Source organism: Protobothrops mucrosquamatus, unplaced genomic scaffold (assembly GCF_001527695.2).
Source record: "Protobothrops mucrosquamatus isolate PMUCROS unplaced genomic scaffold, P.Mucros_1.0 scaffold3072, whole genome shotgun sequence".
In the NCBI taxonomy this organism is placed as follows: Eukaryota; Metazoa; Chordata; class Lepidosauria; order Squamata; family Viperidae; genus Protobothrops; species Protobothrops mucrosquamatus.
In genome coordinates this window covers 8,057-24,775 of record NW_015389083.1, presented here as the reverse complement: position 1 = coordinate 24,775, position 16,719 = coordinate 8,057, and the positions used below count along the sequence as shown (strand labels likewise).

Sequence of the window (16,719 nt, the reverse complement as noted above, 5' to 3'; positions counted from 1 at the left end):
ATGATCCGCAAGAAAGCGTCTGCTCTGAGTCCAGCCGATGCCAGCCTCCTACTCAGCGTGTCAAAGAGCTGCTCCGGGGCCCACTTCAGCGATGCCGGAGCCGTTCGAAATGGGGCCTCCACCGGTAGCTTCGTAAGTACACGGGGAGAGCGGATTGGAAGAGAAATGATGGGATCCAACTGGGCTTTGTTTAAAAAAAAAAAAACCCTTCCGTCCCGCCAGGATCGTTTTGCTCAGGGACGGCTGTGGGATCTGGCCGCGACGGCGTCAGCGGGCGAAAGCACTCTGTGCATGCTCTCAGCACGCAAGCCCTCAGGGGGCGACCTGTTAAAAGTTCCCACAAGAGAACGGGGGGCAGATTCAAATTCCCCAGGAGCGCCTGGAAGCTTTATAAGCTGACCCAGCATGCGATCTGTCACCGTGCAAATAAAACGGGGAAGTTAGAGGGCAAGGGTTGTGGGTTTCCACCTGGAAGGAAGCCAGCTGTTTGCGATGGCAAGTGGGCAATGAATTCGGCACCCTGAAATGATCGAGCTGTCGGTCTCCATGGAGGCCGTGTAGAGAAAAGGGAGAGCTTGGCAACTGCATCCTTGCCAGGGCGATGCCAAAACCATGCTTTGAGATGTGTGGCACAACCCATCACCCCAAAACAGGAGCCTCTGGTGCAGCACTGGGTTTATAAGCAAGCGGACAAGAGAGAGAAGACATACACCAAATTTGTGGTCCAAGCTGCCGAGATCTCTTAAAACACAACCTCTAATGCGGGACAGTGGTACTCTCCAGTGTCTCCTGCCTGGCGGTCATGTTTTTCGACCCACAGCATCAGCTGGCCCCAGAGGCTTCCCAGAGTCCTCTGTCTCTATCCATGTGGTCTCACTTGACCTTCTTATTGGTAGGATGCGGAAGAGGAAGATACGGTCTACATTTACGGCAGAGACGGTTATGATTCTTCCAGCAGCCCCAGAGGAAATTACTTCAGAGATGGGAAAACCAAGATCGGTGAGTATTTCTACTTCTTGGTGGCATAAATGGATAGATCTGGGAGGGACCTGGGACGCTGTCCTAAATGAACCCTTGCTCGGCGCAAGCACAGGAGAGTCCAGCAGAGGGAATGTCAGGGTTTTTTTTGTTCGCAAGTTCATCCGGATGATTTGGCCAAAGCAAGAATCCTTGATGAAACGGGACTCCTTCCCGACAGCTCTTTTCCAAATTACCGAAGACGAACTAAGCTAGAAACCAGTTTCCAGGGCAAGGGGCATCAGCTGGGAAAAACTCGTGGCAAATCACTGCCTGAGAATTTAGAACGCTTGCAATAATTTGTTTTATAATAACGTAAGCCTCTTATGGAAGCCTTTGGACCAAGGTTCAAAATGCCCACCCGGTTGGCTTGCAGATTTCGTGCTGGTTTGGGAGGAGAAAGCCTGTCCCTCGAAGAAGAGGCGTGGCAAACAGCTGCACCGTCAGGGCGAGGCGGCGGCAGGCGCAAGAGCTGGCTGGGACCAACGCTACGGGCGACACGAGAGATGGAAGCGGAAATTCCTCAAAAATCTGCGGAACACTGGCCTCTTGATGGAGAAGGTGCGGTCTCTGCAGGAAAGGTCTCTGGGCTTGGAAAGGTCCCCGTGGGTGGCGGTGATACAGGGAGTGCCACGTTGGCATCAGAGACTGTCTAGACTCGGCTGGTGTTGGCAGAAATATCATCCCAGTCCTGACGTTCCTTCGCAATGAAGTGGAATTGACCCAAATGCTTGGCAGAGGGCAGAGGTCCACTCTCATCATCATATAGAAAAATGCTGGATTGTAATTGGGGGTTCCTGGAATCCTCGCTTGGGGTGTCCCCCCCTCCTTCTCTTCGCGACCCACCCCCAACCCAGTGGGTTGCTTTTACAGGAGGAGACCCAGAGCGAACACAAGAGCATCCACTACCTGAAGCTCAGCACCCCGTGGGAGGTGCTGGTGTATTACGCCGAGGAGCTGTGCATGCGAGCGCCTCTCCAAGTAAGTCCCGGGCTCTTTTGGTGTGTGTTTCGGAGTGCGGCACAGGAGCTCCACTTCCTCCCTGTCCCGCCACATGGGTCCTCTTTCCTTCCCAGGCTCACCCCAACCCAGACAGAAATAGTTCCGACGACCTGCTTCGGAAGCTGCGCATCCCCAACCTCATGGACCAGAGGGTGCCTAACAAGCCCGTGGACTACTACACCTGTGCCTTCCGCAAGTCCAAGCTCGACAGGTTAGCAAGGGCACACGTGTGCTCAGATGGAGAGTCGGCTTGGGAGAAGGGCTCTCCAGCTCCCAATTTACTGGGAAAGTTGATCGTTCCCTTCGTAGGATTTTCCTTCGGCTGAAGGGAGGAGGCAAGGACTGCTGGACAGAGTGCCGGTTCAGTCAAGGCTGGCATCTGGACCCCCACAAAACCCCTTTCGGCTTTGAAGAACATTTTACGTCGGCTTTTGGCTTAAATCTGCTGCTGCTCTCTTTTCCAGGTTCCTGGGCAGTGATCTGCACGACAGCTACTTCACCAATACGCAAAGGCATCGCATCGTAAGCTCTCGTAGGGGAGAAGCCCCAGCCCAGTTGCAAGGGCTGGGGCAGAGGAGGCCAGCTCAGAGGGAGGAAGGCCTCCCTTGCTCTGCCGTTTTGACCGTTGGCTCGCTTTCTTGGGCGATGGCCCAACATTGACACAGCTTTCCTCTTTGTGTGTGTGCTTAGTTCTTGTTCTGGCTTTCCGTGTCCCGGTGCATGACCAGTTAATCCCGCCTGCAGGTGTATGAAATCTTGGCACGGACGATTTACGGGAAACGGAAGCACGCCGAAGTAGGCATCGACCGGCTGCTGAACGAAGGGGTCTATTCCGCCGCTTTCCCGCTGCACGAGGTAAGTGGGTCGCCGAGGCTTCCCGGCGGGGAGCAGAGCGGGAAAGCAGAGAGGTCGTGCCCAGAAGGGCCAGGTCCATCTCGGCCCAGAGGTCCTGCCTCTCTGGCCCCAGCGCGGTCATTGGTCAAGGAAAGAGCTCTCCTTCCTGCCTTTTCTCTTTTGTGGTCCACAAAGGGAAATGATCCCTGGCATTTTTGAGCATCACAAAGCAGTCCTTCACTCACTTTCCGGTAATATCTCTTCAATTTGCTTTTTTTTTTTTTTTTTAGGGAGAAGTGGTTTGACACCTGTCTTCTTACTGGGTTTCCTATTCCAGATCTAGCCTTTTAAGAGCCCTGCCAAGGTCTTTGGGGGCTGACCTCCTTGCCTGGTGGATGATGGGTATCCCTTCAATCTCTCTCTCTCTCTCTCTCTCTCTAGGGCCCCTATGAGCTCCCGGACTTTGAGGTGCTGAGCGAAGAGCTGAACCCCCGGCAGATCCTGTACCGTTTTTGGGCCCGCTGGGCCTGCTGGTACAAGTATCAACCCCTCGACCACATCCGGGAATATTTTGGAGAGAAGGTGGCCATCTACTTTGCCTGGCTGGGTGAGACACATCCAGAGGACTGGGGGTGGGGGAGGTCTTGCTTCCCTTGCCCAGCCTAGCCCCCCCTCCCCTTCCAGAGCATAAAACATCGATCAAGTTTTGAGCAAACTCTGGGAACAACTTGCCTTGAAGACGGAGGTCTTCAAACTTGGCCCTTTGATGACTTGTGGACTTCAACTCCCAGAATTCCTCAGCCAGCATGGGGGAACTAAGGCCCCTTCATGACTTGTGAACTTCAACTCCCAGAATTCCTCAGCCAGGCATGTGTGAATTCTGGGAGTTGAAGTCCACAAGTCATCAAAGGGCCACGTTGGAAGAGCCCTGCTTTAAGACCACAGAGTATGTTGCACGGACCCTTAGCAAGGTCAGATCCATGAGCCCAACTGGCATTTCATTGGCACCTGATGCATTTTAACTTTAAGCTTTATTTAGTGCCTATGCGGGTCACATTGTGGTCTTGTGCGATCTCAGCTCATGCTTAAAATTATGGTTTCATCTACGGCGAGATGCCTGAGGCGGTTTCACGCAAAAGCAAATTAAACATATGTTGCGAATCGATTCTTCCGAAGTGGGAAGCTGCGATCTCAAACGCTTTGAGCCTGGCCAGAACCTGCGCGGCACGACTACCATCTCTGACAGATGACCTCCTCTAGGTGGGGAAAAGGGGCCGGGGGCTCTTCCTGACCTCCTTCTCTTCCTTGCAGGCTTCTACACAGCCTGGCTGATCCCAGCCGCAGCCATTGGCAGCTTTGTGTTCCTCGCCGGCCTCTTCGTCCTGGACACCAACGTGCCAGCGTGAGTGTGGAAGGACGCTGGTGGGAGGGGGGGGAGAAACATGGCTGCCAGGAGTGGACATCCGAGAGTCACATCTTTCTCCTGCGAGTTGTTTACTTCCTTGTCCAAAATGAGCACTTGTTCACCAAATTTATGGAGCACCGTTTCGTTCGCGGAAAATAGCTGTCGATGAGGCTCTTCCTAAAGCAGGGATAGGCAACTTTGGCTCTTTTATGACTCGTGGACTTCAGCTCCCAGAATTCCTGAGCCAGCATGGCTCAGCTTGGAAACCTCTCCCTTTCTCCTCAGCGTGGCTGGCTCAGGAATTCTGGGAGTTGAGGTCCACGAGTCATAAAAGAGCCCAGGTTGCCTACCCCTGCCCAAATGCCTGAATTTTGATCATGTGACTGTGAGGAAAAAATATTTAAATATTTAAACCAGGAGTCTTCAAACTTGGCCCTTTTATGACTGGTGGAGTTTAACTCCCAGAATTCCTGAGCCAGCATGGGGGAACTACGACCCCCTCATGACTTGTGGACTTCAACTCCCAGAATTCCTGAGCCGGCCTGGCTCAGCTTGGAAACCTCTCCCTTTCCGAAGTCACACCGACTGAGTCCTTAAGACCCTCAACTTCAGGTGCTCAGTATTTTCTCGGGTCCAACGGATGGGGACCGGATCTGGACATAAAGAGTTGGAACCGGTGAACCTCTACCCACATGAAGTTGAGGGTCTTAAGGACTCGGTCGGTACGACTCCCCTTTCCCTCTCCAAACCAAGCTGAGCCAGGCCGGCTCAGGAATTCTGGGAGTTGAAGTCCACGTGTCATAAAAGAGCCAAGATTGCCTACCCCTGTCCTAGAGCATATAGGGCCCATGCCTGAAGCCTGCCCCTGCGCATGGCACAGTCCTTTCATGCCCAGTGGGCATCTCTGCCTCTGAGGTGGGAGAAGGACCTCCAAGGTCCCTTCCACCACCATCATCATCATCATCATTATTATTATGGGCACACTTACCGGTAGAAGAAAGATCTTGGCCCAATGCAAACCTCTTCCTGCATTTTCTAACTGACTTGGCCCAATCTACCGTGACGCAGCCTCCAGGTTGAAGGGCAGTCTACCTCCGAGCACCAGAGCATCAATAGGGGCTGTTAGACTCCTCCTGGAGAGATCTCCTGGAGAGCAGAATCCTTTAAAAAAAAAAAAAGTTTTATTAGTTTTTATAGGGCTAGGGATAGAATGGGGTCAGGATTGGGATTAGGGTTGAGGTTAGGGTTGGGGTCAGGGTTGGGGGTTGGGGCTAGGGCAGTGATGGCGAACCTTTTAGAGACCGAGTGCCCAAATTGCAACCAAAACCCACTTATGCATCATCAGGTGCCGGGTGGGCGTGGCCCATTAGGTGGGCGTGGCTGCGGTGGTAACGGCAGACTGGGTGGGACTAAAAAGTTCAATCAATCAATTCCAACTTGGCGAGATCTTTTTTTTTCCCGCGAGAAGTTGAAATTGATTGATTGAACCTTTTATTTATTTTTTTGCACACGGTGGCGGAGGCCTAAAGCGAAAAGGTTTTATAAAACCCAGCTGAAGGCCTAGGACTGGGGCGACGGCGCGGGTGCCCACAGAGAAGGCTCTGAGTGCCGCCTCTGGCACCCGTGCCATAGGTTCGCCATCACTGGGCTAGGGTTTCCCAAGTAACATTTACAATATTTAGCAAACAGGGTACATATATTGTCTGGGTACATATATTTAAATAATAGATATAGCAATAGATAACAGTAATAGATACGGTTAATTATCATAAGCAGTATTAATTAATCACTCCATAGCATTGGGGGGGACGAGGCTCCAGCACTCTGCGAAAGCCTTTTCCTCCCAAAGTTTTCCCCTCTTCTCTTCCCCCCCCCCTTTTCCAGGAAAGAGGTCTGCAAGAGTGGGGGAGACTTCCTCATGTGCCCTCTGTGCGACACTTGTGGCAACTGGAACCTCTCCGAGATCTGCCCCATGGCAAAGGCAAGGGGGCTTCTTTCACCTTCCGGGGAGGGGCCATCACTGAGGGGGAACACGGCTTCCTTGTCACCTGACTAATTGGGGGGGCAGGGGAGAGATTTTCCTTAAGGAGAGCAAGGGAGAAGATCTGAGATCCATTACATTTAAAATATTGATGGAAAATTTAAAATTGAGAAAAATGTATTAAGCCGTTGACTGTCCAAAAGATGGAATGTTAAATTAATTAAGCTATGTGTAAACTAAAGATTATTGATGAACGCTAGAAAGCTATTTTCTGTTTGATTGTGTAGAACAGGGGTAGTCAACCTTGGCTCTTTTATGACTCGTGGACTTCAACTCCCAGAATTCCTGAGCCAGCTAAGCTGGCTCAGGAATTCTGGGAATTGAAGTCCACGAGTCATAAAAGAGCCAAGGTTGACTACCCCTGGTGTAGAATAAGAATTGTGTTGGTTTGAATATGAGACACTATATATTAAGGGGGAAAGAGAGGGAATTAGTTGTCGTAATACTGTGAGATTTGTATTGATGGCATTTAAATGGAACGGAATTATTGTACTCAGCTGCCACGTTGCTTTTCAAATATGCAAATGTAATATTAGAAAATTAATAAAATAAATTAGAAAAAAAAGAAGATCTGAGATCCATTGGTTCCCGAGACGGACACGCAGCAGCCATTTTAAGTCCCACCTTGGTGCAGTTGCAGAGAGCACAGGCGATCCGGATCCTCCATAAAATGGGAACAATTATCCAACTATATCAGCAGCTTATTTTTTTTTTCCCATTCCTCATTAATTTGCTCAGTATCCCACAGGACCACAGCTCTATTCTAGGGAAGCACTCGAACGAGGGGGCAAACCCCCTTCCAGTATCCAAAGCCCCAAGCCCAGAATTATTCACTCTTGGGAATGAGATGCTTTTGGGTGAATCCTGAGATTGTGGTGAAAAGCCAGGATAGAGACTCTCCCAGGTCAGGTTTGCTGGTCCCTCAGGAATGGGGTTGATAGCTGCTGGCAAATCCTCTAGTCTGGGAGAGGTTGTTTTTTTTCCCAATTCTTGTTTCTCCATCTCCACAGCTTGGGTACCTCTTTGACCATCCGGGGACCGTTTTCTTCAGCATCTTCATGTCCTTCTGGGCTGTGACGTTCCTGGAGTATTGGAAGCGGAGAAACGCCACGCTGGCTCACCACTGGGACTGCATGGACTTCCAAGAAGAGGAGGCAAGTGTCCTTTTCCCGCTCCTCCCTTCCCGCTGCTCTCCCCACGGGGGAGGCCAGGCCAGCCGGCCCTCGTTCCTTCCTTCTCCCACTGGGCAGGAAGGAGAGCCTCAGCAGACCCCGACGGAAACCACTTGGAACCATCACACCAAACACAGACGAGGCGACGATGAATATCAGGACAATTCCAATTAAGTTTTCGCCTTTTATCTTTGGATGGCCAGCAGGCATTCCCGGGGCCGTTTACCAAAGACAGTAAGAGGTTGTCTCAACCAACGAAGCTGTAATTCTGCCCAGCTGAACGTTGCCTTACTGAAAGGCATCCAATCCTGTTACTGAGAACTCCGGTACAAGAGCAGAATAATGTGGGGAAGGGTACCGATCACAAATCAGCTCGTAACGAGACCAGGCGGGAGTCACCGGCCTCACGTAACTGGGAATAACTCCCATCGAGGGAGCCTGTATGATGTAGTGCTTAAGGCACCATGTTGCAAGACCGGGAGTTCTAGTCCTGCCCTAGGCCTGACTTAAGCAATCTTGGGCCAGTCACTCTCTCACAGCCCTAGGAAGCAGGCAAGGGCAAGACACCTCCGAAATCTTGCCAAGAAAACTGCAGGCAACCTTCCGGGCCCTTGCTAGGTGTTGGCCCCGAGCCGAAAGCACAAAATACAAACCAACACGAAACCTCCCATTGAGTTCAACAAGGTCACTTCCTTGTTCGTTCCCACCCTGATTTATTTTTTTCCCCCTTTCCTCTCCCCCTTTCTCTTGCCTGCCCCTAGGAACGTCCTCGCCCGGAGTTTGCTGCTATGGCCCCTTGCCTGGAACAGAACCCCATCACAGGCTTGAAGGAGCCCTATTTCCCTAAGCACGACCGGCTATCACGCATCCTGACCGGGTCCATGGCTATCGTCATCATGGTGAGGGGTATTGCTGTGGGGAGGGGGGAGGAGAGAAGGAGATCCCCGTCCCCAATCCCTGATGCTCCTCTCTCGTCTTGGTTCCTCCTCAGCTCTGCGTGGTGATGATCTTTTTGGTGTCGGTGATCATGTACCGGGGGATTGTCAGCACCGCCATGTACCACACTGGAAACAGAGTTCTGATGACACAGGTGAGGGCTACCCTGTTGGCTCTACTTGGACTCCTCCGCCCTCAAGACTCCTTTGGGCCCTCCCCAGAGATGATGATGATGATGATGATGATGATGATGATGATGATGATAATGATGATAATAATAATAATAATAATAATAATAATAGTAGTAGTAGTAGTAGTAGTAGTAGTAGTAGTAGTAGTAGTAGTAGTAGTAGTAAAGTTGGAAGGGACCTTGGAGGTCATCTAGTCCAACCCCCTGCTCAGGCAGGAAACCCTATACCTTTTCAGACAAATGGCTGTCCAGTCTCTTCTTAAAAACTTCTAGTGTTGGTGCATTCACCGCTTCTGGAGGCAGGTTGTTCCACTGGTTAATTGTCCTCACTGTCAGGAAGTTTCTCCTTAGTTCCAGGTTGCTTCTCTCCTTGATCAGTTTCCATCCGTTGCTTCTTGTCCTGCCGTCAAGTGCTTTGGAGAAGCTTGACTCCCTCTTCTTTGGGGCAGCCCCTGAGATATTGGAAGACTGCTATCATGTCCCCCCTCGTCCTCCTCTTCATTAAACTAGACATACCCAATTCCAGCAGCCGTTCCTTATATGCTTTAGCCTCCAGTCCCCTAATCATCTTTGTTGCTCTTCTCTGTTCCATATCCTTTCTCCAGATTTAGGGTTTCACAGAGAACAGAATTATGGGCCGTTCCTCTTTCTGTCTGCACAGAAAAAATGTGTCAGGGAAGACAGAGCTGGATTTTATATTATCCACAGTCCGGTTCGCTAACACTCTAATTCAGGGGTCTTCAAACTTGGCCCTTTGATGACTTGTGGACTTCAACTCCCAGAAATCCTCAGCCAGGCACACGTGGAGTTGAAGTCCACAAGTCATCAAAGGGCCAGGTTTGAAGACCCCTGTCTTAAATCTAACAAACAAAATGGACGCTGGCTGAGGAATTCTGGGAGTTGAAGTCCACAAGTCATCAAAGGACCAGGTTTGAAGACCCCTGTCTTAAATCTAACAAACAAAATGGACGCTGGCTCAGGAATTCTGGGAGTTGAAGTCCACAAGTCATCAAAGGGCCAAGTTTGAAGACCCCGGCTCTAATACAAGGCTCTCATAAGACAACAATAGCAGTAGTACAAAGATAAGCTTTCACCTGCCTTCTGCCCTTCCAGCTGGTGGTCCTAAACCCACCTAAGTTATGGTCATCTGAAATTACTGTCTGTGTAAATATTATCTTGAAAGCCTTCAGGTTTTTGTTTTTACAGTATGCATCTTTATTGCAGTTCTAGCTGGGGGTACCCTGAAAGTTCAAAAGACCAGGGCGAAATACGCCCCCCTCTGGGAGGAGGGAAGAGACAATGGGGTAAAATGGGACCCCTTCCCCTCTGTTCCTGCAGGCAGGTAACATTGCGAATATCAGCAGCTCCATGGTGAACCTGGTGCTCATCCTTCTCATGAGCCAGGTCTACACCTCCTTGGCCGAGAAGCTTACCAGATGGGGTGAGTGGAAGACTCCCGTCGTTCGACCAAAGGGTAGCCAATTAGCCCGGGGTGTTTCACTTTTAAGAGTACTCAAAACCTTATTTCACGTCATTTGGGAAATTGTGGGGGGGGAACACATTTCACAGAATTGGAACTTTTTTTACCGCCGATTATTGGGCTTTCTCGTTGCTGGAACCTATCAGAACACTCCGGGCCGATTCCTTCGGCATCTGTGATTGATCTGGCTCGTCCTCATTTCACCCCTCTACTCCTCCTTGCAGAAATGCACCGGACTCAGACGCAGCACGAGGACGCCTTTACCTTCAAAGTTTTCATTTTCCAGTTTGTGAACTTCTACTCGTCTCCTTTCTACGTGGCATTCTTCAAAGGCAGGTAGGGGACGCGGCGAAAAGCTTTCCGCTTGGAGGCAGGGAGGGAAGGAGGCTCCCTCCGAGAGGTCCTTGCGCCATCTCGCCCTCCTCGCCAAACCAGACTCCAGGAGCCTCTGAGTTGAGCTGGGCCAGTGATGGCGAACCTTTTAGAGACCGAGTGCCCAAACCGCAACCCAAAACCCACTTATTTATCGCAAAGTGCCAGGGCCGCATCAGCATTGTGGTGCCCTGGGGGGGGGGCAGGGAGGCGCCTCTGAGTGCTGCCTCTGGCATGCAAAACCCAGGGGCGCAAAAAATGGACCACCGTGCTGCAAGGCGCAAAAACGGCCGCTGCCGCGCCGTGGGGTGCAGATCCAAGGCGCTGCACCGCGCAAGAACGGAGCAGGGCTAGTATCATGCAGGCACTAGCCCCGCTCTATTTGCAGTGCGTGCGTGCTCGTGGCCCCATGTGTGCATGCACGCATGTAAAATGCTTCCCCATCCCTTTTCTTCCAGTCCACCAATTGACAATGGTTGGTGACCTCTGCTTCACCACCTTTACTCGAGCTTGCTAGCTGGCTGCTTTGCCTTTGTGCTGGGCGGGGCTCCTGCTCTGGGTGGCGGTGGCAGCCTGATGGACCTGCTGGTGGCGGTGGTGGCATGCATGCCAACAGAGAGGGCTCTGGGTGCCACCTCTGGCACGCGTGCCATAGGTTTGCCACCACTGAGCTGGGCCTTCCTCTTGAAGAGAGACCTGTTTTCCTCCAATCTTATTAGCCAAATCTTGACTCTCTCCCTGTCGGAAGTCTGTGCCGGTCCAGAGTTGGGTTCATTAACACAAAACACACAGCTCTGGGTAGGAACTGGGCTTCCTATCCTCAGAGCTGGACCTGACTTTCCATCCTTTTCAATACCTTCCCTTTTTCCCAGCAGGTTTGTGGGCTACCCTGGCCGATACGGACAGCTCCTGGGCATGAGGAATGAAGATGTAAGTATAATGCCACAGTGAGTCCTTGTGCCTTCTTTGAGGCCACTCCTCAAAGAATTGGGCAGAACCACTCCATGCGCATGCATTTTCTTTGGCTGTACCGTAACGGTTGTCCCCGATGTACAGAGATGACGTGCAAATGCCGCAGGTACACACATGTCCCCTCTTCTCATCCTGCAGTGCGGTCCTGGCGGGTGCCTGATCGAATTGGCCCAGCAGCTGTTCATCATCATGGTTGGGAAGCAGATTGTCAGCAACGTCCAGGAGTTCTTTGTTCCGTGAGTTGCCTTCTTGGGAAACGGCCGAGAGACGAGGTGGATTGGTCAAAGGAGTGCCAGGAATTGAGCGGCACTTCCCCAGCTGAGGGGGACAGCCAGACCGAAGCGTCCTGTTTCTTTCCCTGCAGCAAGCTGAAGGCTTGGCACCAGAAAAGGAAGCTGGCCAAGGTGCGAGGAGGGCAGATCTGCCAGGAGCCCAAACGGTGGGAGGAAGACTATGAACTGATTGAATGCGAAGGCCTGTTTGAGGAGTACCTGGAGATGGGTGAGCAGGAAGGGAGGAGTCAAGCTCCTTTGGGATACAGAGGCGCAAAAGGAGTTCAGGGGTCTAGATTCAGGCCATCACTTGGTCCAGTGAGACCTGGAGATCCTTTCCACGAGTGGGTCTCCAAAGATCAAGAGCTACACTAATTGAGGGGCGGGCAGCAGACTTGTCCAGCCTCCCAACATCCAAAAGATAGCTTTCCAGTAAAGCGAGTCCAATTATATTGGATGTTCCACTTTCGTTTGGCTTAATATGTTTCGGATAACTGAAATCCCTCCAGTTCTTCTCCACCGTGAAAGTTTGGTCATCCAAACTTTAGCCTAGTATGACACAGCCTCCATTATTTCCTTCTCAGCGGGTTTCCTTGTAGACCAGTCAGAACGTCTGTGCTCGGGACAAGGCGGGCAGCAAGGCTCCTAACGCATCCCAAGACGTTTTGTCACTGTGACTTGCACCGGGGAAGAAGGAATCACGAGGTCAAACCAAAGTAGTGGTAAAAACACCGCCGAAAGGGCGACCGGGGCGAGAAGCGCCTGCTCAATAACTGGGTCGAGATCCGTCTGGACGCCCAGAAATTTGTCTGCGAGTACCGCCGTCCCGTGGCTGAGCGTGCCCAGGACATCAGTGTTTGGTTCTTTTTCCTTGAGGTCTTGGCACAAATCTCCGTCGTTGTCAACGTGAGTCGAGAAGAAGCTTGAGATCCTCAAGCTACTGACCGGCAGCTTCCAAGATCCCTTTACTGGGGGAATGTGGGGGTCCGTACCTTCTCTGGGGCTGTGAGTGAAACAGCAGAAAGCCCCCCTCCCCCCAATGACAGCCACTCCTGCCTGTTTACCCCCAGGCCTTTCTCATTGCCTTCACCTCGGACTTCCTGCCACGGCTCCTGTACCAATATGAGTATGACAGCCATCTCCACGGCTATGTGAACTTCACCCTGGCTTACTCCCCACCCGCTTACGTGAACAGCAACCATACCATGTGCAGGTGAGCAGAGGGCCTCCATCGCCAGCGATCATGGTTAGGTCTTCCCTCCACCCCATGCTGCTGATCTGCTGTGGCCTCTCCACAGGTACAAAGCCTTCCGCGATGCTCACGGGAACTACACCCTGTTTTACTGGAAACTCCTGGCCATTCGCCTGGGCTTCATCATCGCCTTTGAGGTGAGACCCAGACATTTTTACGGACGGAGTCCGAGTAGAGAACTACTGTGTGGGACTCAGCAGCTGTGGCCTGTTGGGAGCAAGCAAGGCCTGGCTTAAGTCAAAGGAAAGCAGGCGTTCCCAAAAGTTAATCCTTCCGTGATGTTCGCGATTTATGTTGCTTATAGCGCCTCATTTTCCAAGGATAGCATCAACGTAACCTTTGGCTCGAACTTTCTGCCCGTTTCAAAAATAAAATGCACGGATTGAATACAATCATCCGTTTAAGGGTAGATTTCGATGCTGTTTATTTAGCTGGCTGGGAATTTTCATTGTTGTTCCAAATGTAACACCTGAAGTTTCTCAGTTGTATAATCGGGGTTGGGCCAAAAGTTTCAGCCCAGATTCGTTTCTCTCAAAAGCCTTCCCTTCTGCAACTGAAAACTATCCATTCATTTACCAGGATTTATTAGGTTGAATCATCTCTTAGAACCATCTAATTTTTTTTAATCCATAAATAGAGGTGGAATTTGCTGGATTATCAGCTGCCATTTTGCCAAGGCAAGGTTGTATTCAAATGTCAGACCTGCCAATCTGGGTAAATATTGATTATCTGCTCTTTGCGAAAGAACGCAGTTGCTAAGATTTCCGTACCCCGGAGCGGACTTAGGAGTAGAAAAGACCCTGATATCGGGCTTTTGGGCACAGCCCTTTTCTTTCGGTCAAAATTTCATTTCCAAAAGAGAGAGTGGTGTTGGCTTACCTGTCCAAGTGACTCACTTAACCACTGTAGCAAGAACAGTCGTAAAACAGGGGAAACCCGTTTGTCGAATGTCTCCCTTAAGCCACGCTTTAAACCCCGAGCACCAGCATTCAACTCTTGATGGACATGACCCAAAACGACGTGCGAACACCAGTGCATTCCGCTCCTAGGCCAGTTCCGGAAGGACAAAGCCCGGAGCTGAAGGGGAAAGCATTCTCCACCATAGGACGCCAGTCTCGTGGCGTCTGGCCAAAGCGGAGGGGGACCTTAGGCCACTCCGACAAAACCTGCTTCCTGGCAGGGAATCGGAGGAACCCCAGCCCCACTTTTGTCGTTTCTCGGTGGTCCTTTTACGGAGAGCGACAACGGGGGCTGCCCCTTGCGATTGTGTAAAAGGGGTGTGTGTGTCCTTTGTTGCTCTTTCCTACCCAAATACCCCAGTCTGAGTTTTGTCGATGTGACCTGGAAAAAAATCCTTGCTAAGTTGCCTTTCCTAGCAACACCCCAAACGAGAATTATTATTCCAAAAAATAATCAAGATAACACTGTGTAACAGCAATGCTGGCTGAGGAATTCTGGGAGTTGAAGTCCACAAGTCTTAAAGTTGCCAAGGTTGAGAACCCCTGTGTAAGGGCTGACGATTCGGGGATGGGCGGCCTCCGCCGGGCTCTCCTCCCTCCCTCCTTCTCTTCCCAGCACGTGGTCTTCTTCTGCTTGCGCCTGATTGACTGGCTTGTTCCGGACATCCCCAAGTCCCTGGAAGTGAAGATCAAGAGGGAGCGTTACCTAGCCAAGCAGGCCCTGGCCGACCACCAGGAGGCGCTGCTGACGACGGTGAGTCCCGACTCTTCTTCCAGCAGCCCAGGTCAGTCGGTGAACGTGGCACAAAGCACAACGCATGTGTGTCCGTTTGTGTATCTGTGTGTTTTGCTCCAGTGCCGAGAGAAGGGTTCAGAAGAGGGACAGGTATGGACCCTTCTTCCCCAGAGCCGGCACCACACACATACGGGCTTCCGCAGTCCGGCCACCTTGTGCGGTGAAGATGAATGAGTGGCTGTGCATCACACACTCTTGCAGGTTCGGATTTCCAGCCGGGAAATTTGGGGAGACTTAGCGCCACCCCCCCCCAAATCTCTCAGAATCTGCGCCTCTCTCTTCACGACGAGCTGCACTACTGTAGCATGGTGTGATCGCCCTCTGTGTTGTGGTGCAGTCTGTACTGTGATGCTTGTACCATCTGTGCTTCCATAAGGGCAACATAATCAGAGGCAGCCTTGTGCTGAGGGGGGGGTCTTAAGTCTTCTCGGCCGCCAGGGCATCTCAACTCCAGAAATGCCTGTATCTAGGGTGGGGCTCTTTCCCTGGGAGTTATTAAATATGGAACCGCCATCCAAATAGGGGGGGGGAAAAACCAGCGTATCTTTCTGTCCTCTGAGGCTCGTTTGGCTGAGGATGCTGTCCTGAGGCTGTCTAGATCAGGACTTTTCACCCATTGTACCACTTTTAGGATATGGCAATATCCGAGTACCACCAGTCGCCTAGCAAGGGGTCAAAAACTTGATGACCAAAAAAAGGGAAAAAAGTGATAAAGTACAGGTAGTCCTCGACTTACAACAGTTCGCTTAGTGACTGTTTGAAGTTACAATGGCACTGAAAAAAGCCCCCCCCCAAGACACAGCCAAGCAAGACACCTGCCTGCCCATCCAGCGGCGCTCTTCCTCCTGTCCGAGGTTTTCATTGTTGTGAGCATTTCTGTTGAGGATTGGCAGCAGGGGTGGGGGGGTGTTTGGTTTTTATTCCCCCCCCCCGTCTGCTGGGTGGTTGCAGCAGGTTTTGGTCACTTCCCATGACCCTGGGACACTGTGACCGTCATAAATATGAATCAGTGGCCAAGCATCTGAATGTAAATCACAAGACCCTGGAGATGCTGCAACATTCCAGCTGATCGGCGCTTCTTCTGGGCTCAGCAGAAGTACTAGGATCAGTGCTGCTTTCCAGCTGATTGGTGCTTCTTCAGCGCTCAGCAGAAGCACCAGGATCAGCGCCGAGCTCCAGCTGGAGCCTAGCTCTGATCCTGGCGCTTCCGCTGAGCCCTGACAGCCCCGAAAAAGCACCAATCAGCTGGAAAGCGGCACTGATCCTGGTGCTTCCGCTGAGCCCTGACAGCCCTGCAGCTCCAGCCATTTCTCGCTCAGGCTTGTGCGGTGCTGCCACCGGTTCAGCTCATTCCCCTCCCCTGCTACCACTTTTCTAGGATGGTCGCGTACCACCTGCCAGGTGCCAATGTACCACAGGTGGTGCCCGTACCACTGGTTGAAAAGCCCTGGTCTAGATAACAGAACACAAAATAAGCCCAGAGGCCACTTCGTTTGGCAGCCGATCTGACCAGGCATCCATCGCTTTCAATGGATTCAAGAAACCGCTTCTCCCCTTAATGCTCAACTCAAATGACCGCTTTCATTCTAGCTACCCTTTCAGCTCCTCACCGCAAGCCTCTCGGCCGCGTTTTACCAGAGCAGGGTGGAGATCGTGAAAAAAGGAAAAAAAACGGGAGCAAGCTTTTGCTCCCTTATTCTGAATCGGCCCTTCTGTTTTATTTCTACTTCTCTTCGTACAGCAAGCAGCTTTTTATCCAGCAGTATGAATTAGCCCTGCCGGCGAGGTCAAAGCATGGGCACCAGTGCATCCCCCTCCATTTTTTTGATCAAGAAGCAGCTCTCTCGACCGCATGGACAATGCCAGTTGGGGACCGGGAGAGAAGAATTTTCCCGCAGCGGACTTTGCGAGACCCAGAAGATTGGACAAGCCCAGTTCAGCCTCCTTTCCGATTCCCTGCCGCCTTGGCTCCAGTTGCCAGCGGCTTCTTCTCGGCCTTGCAGTTTTCAACCTGCGTCT

The 16,719-nt window shown here is 51.6% G+C and overlaps 1 protein-coding gene across 1 annotated transcript; it reads left to right on the top strand.

Moving 5' to 3' along the window:
- Window positions 1-16,473, top strand: LOC107296995 (anoctamin-7). The gene is made up of 23 exons (XM_029286190.1): window positions 1-132; window positions 897-999; window positions 1,394-1,578; window positions 1,891-1,998; window positions 2,094-2,230; window positions 2,484-2,541; window positions 2,764-2,874; window positions 3,295-3,460; window positions 4,165-4,255; window positions 6,143-6,239; window positions 7,310-7,453; window positions 8,233-8,370; window positions 8,463-8,561; window positions 9,936-10,038; window positions 10,302-10,413; window positions 11,322-11,379; window positions 11,560-11,657; window positions 11,786-11,945; window positions 12,435-12,599; window positions 12,764-12,906; window positions 12,992-13,082; window positions 14,521-14,689; window positions 16,442-16,473. Exons 1-23 carry the CDS (start codon window positions 1-3, stop codon window positions 16,471-16,473), a joined length of 2,700 nt encoding a protein of 899 aa, XP_029142023.1.
- The last annotated feature ends 246 nt before the right edge of the window (window positions 16,474-16,719 follow it).

Bases quoted from the DNA above. Each gene is read 5' to 3' on its own strand.
- LOC107296995 (XM_029286190.1), top strand. From the start codon at position 1: ATGATCCGCAAGAAAGCGTCTGCTCTGAGTCCAGCCGATGCCAGCCTC. The intron at 1,999-2,093 runs GTAAGTCCCGGG...TTTCCTTCCCAG, and splicing joins GCATGCGAGCGCCTCTCCAA to GCTCACCCCAACCCAGACAG. The intron at 14,690-16,441 runs GTCAGTCGGTGA...CTCTTCGTACAG, and splicing joins CTCTTCTTCCAGCAGCCCAG to CAAGCAGCTTTTTATCCAGC.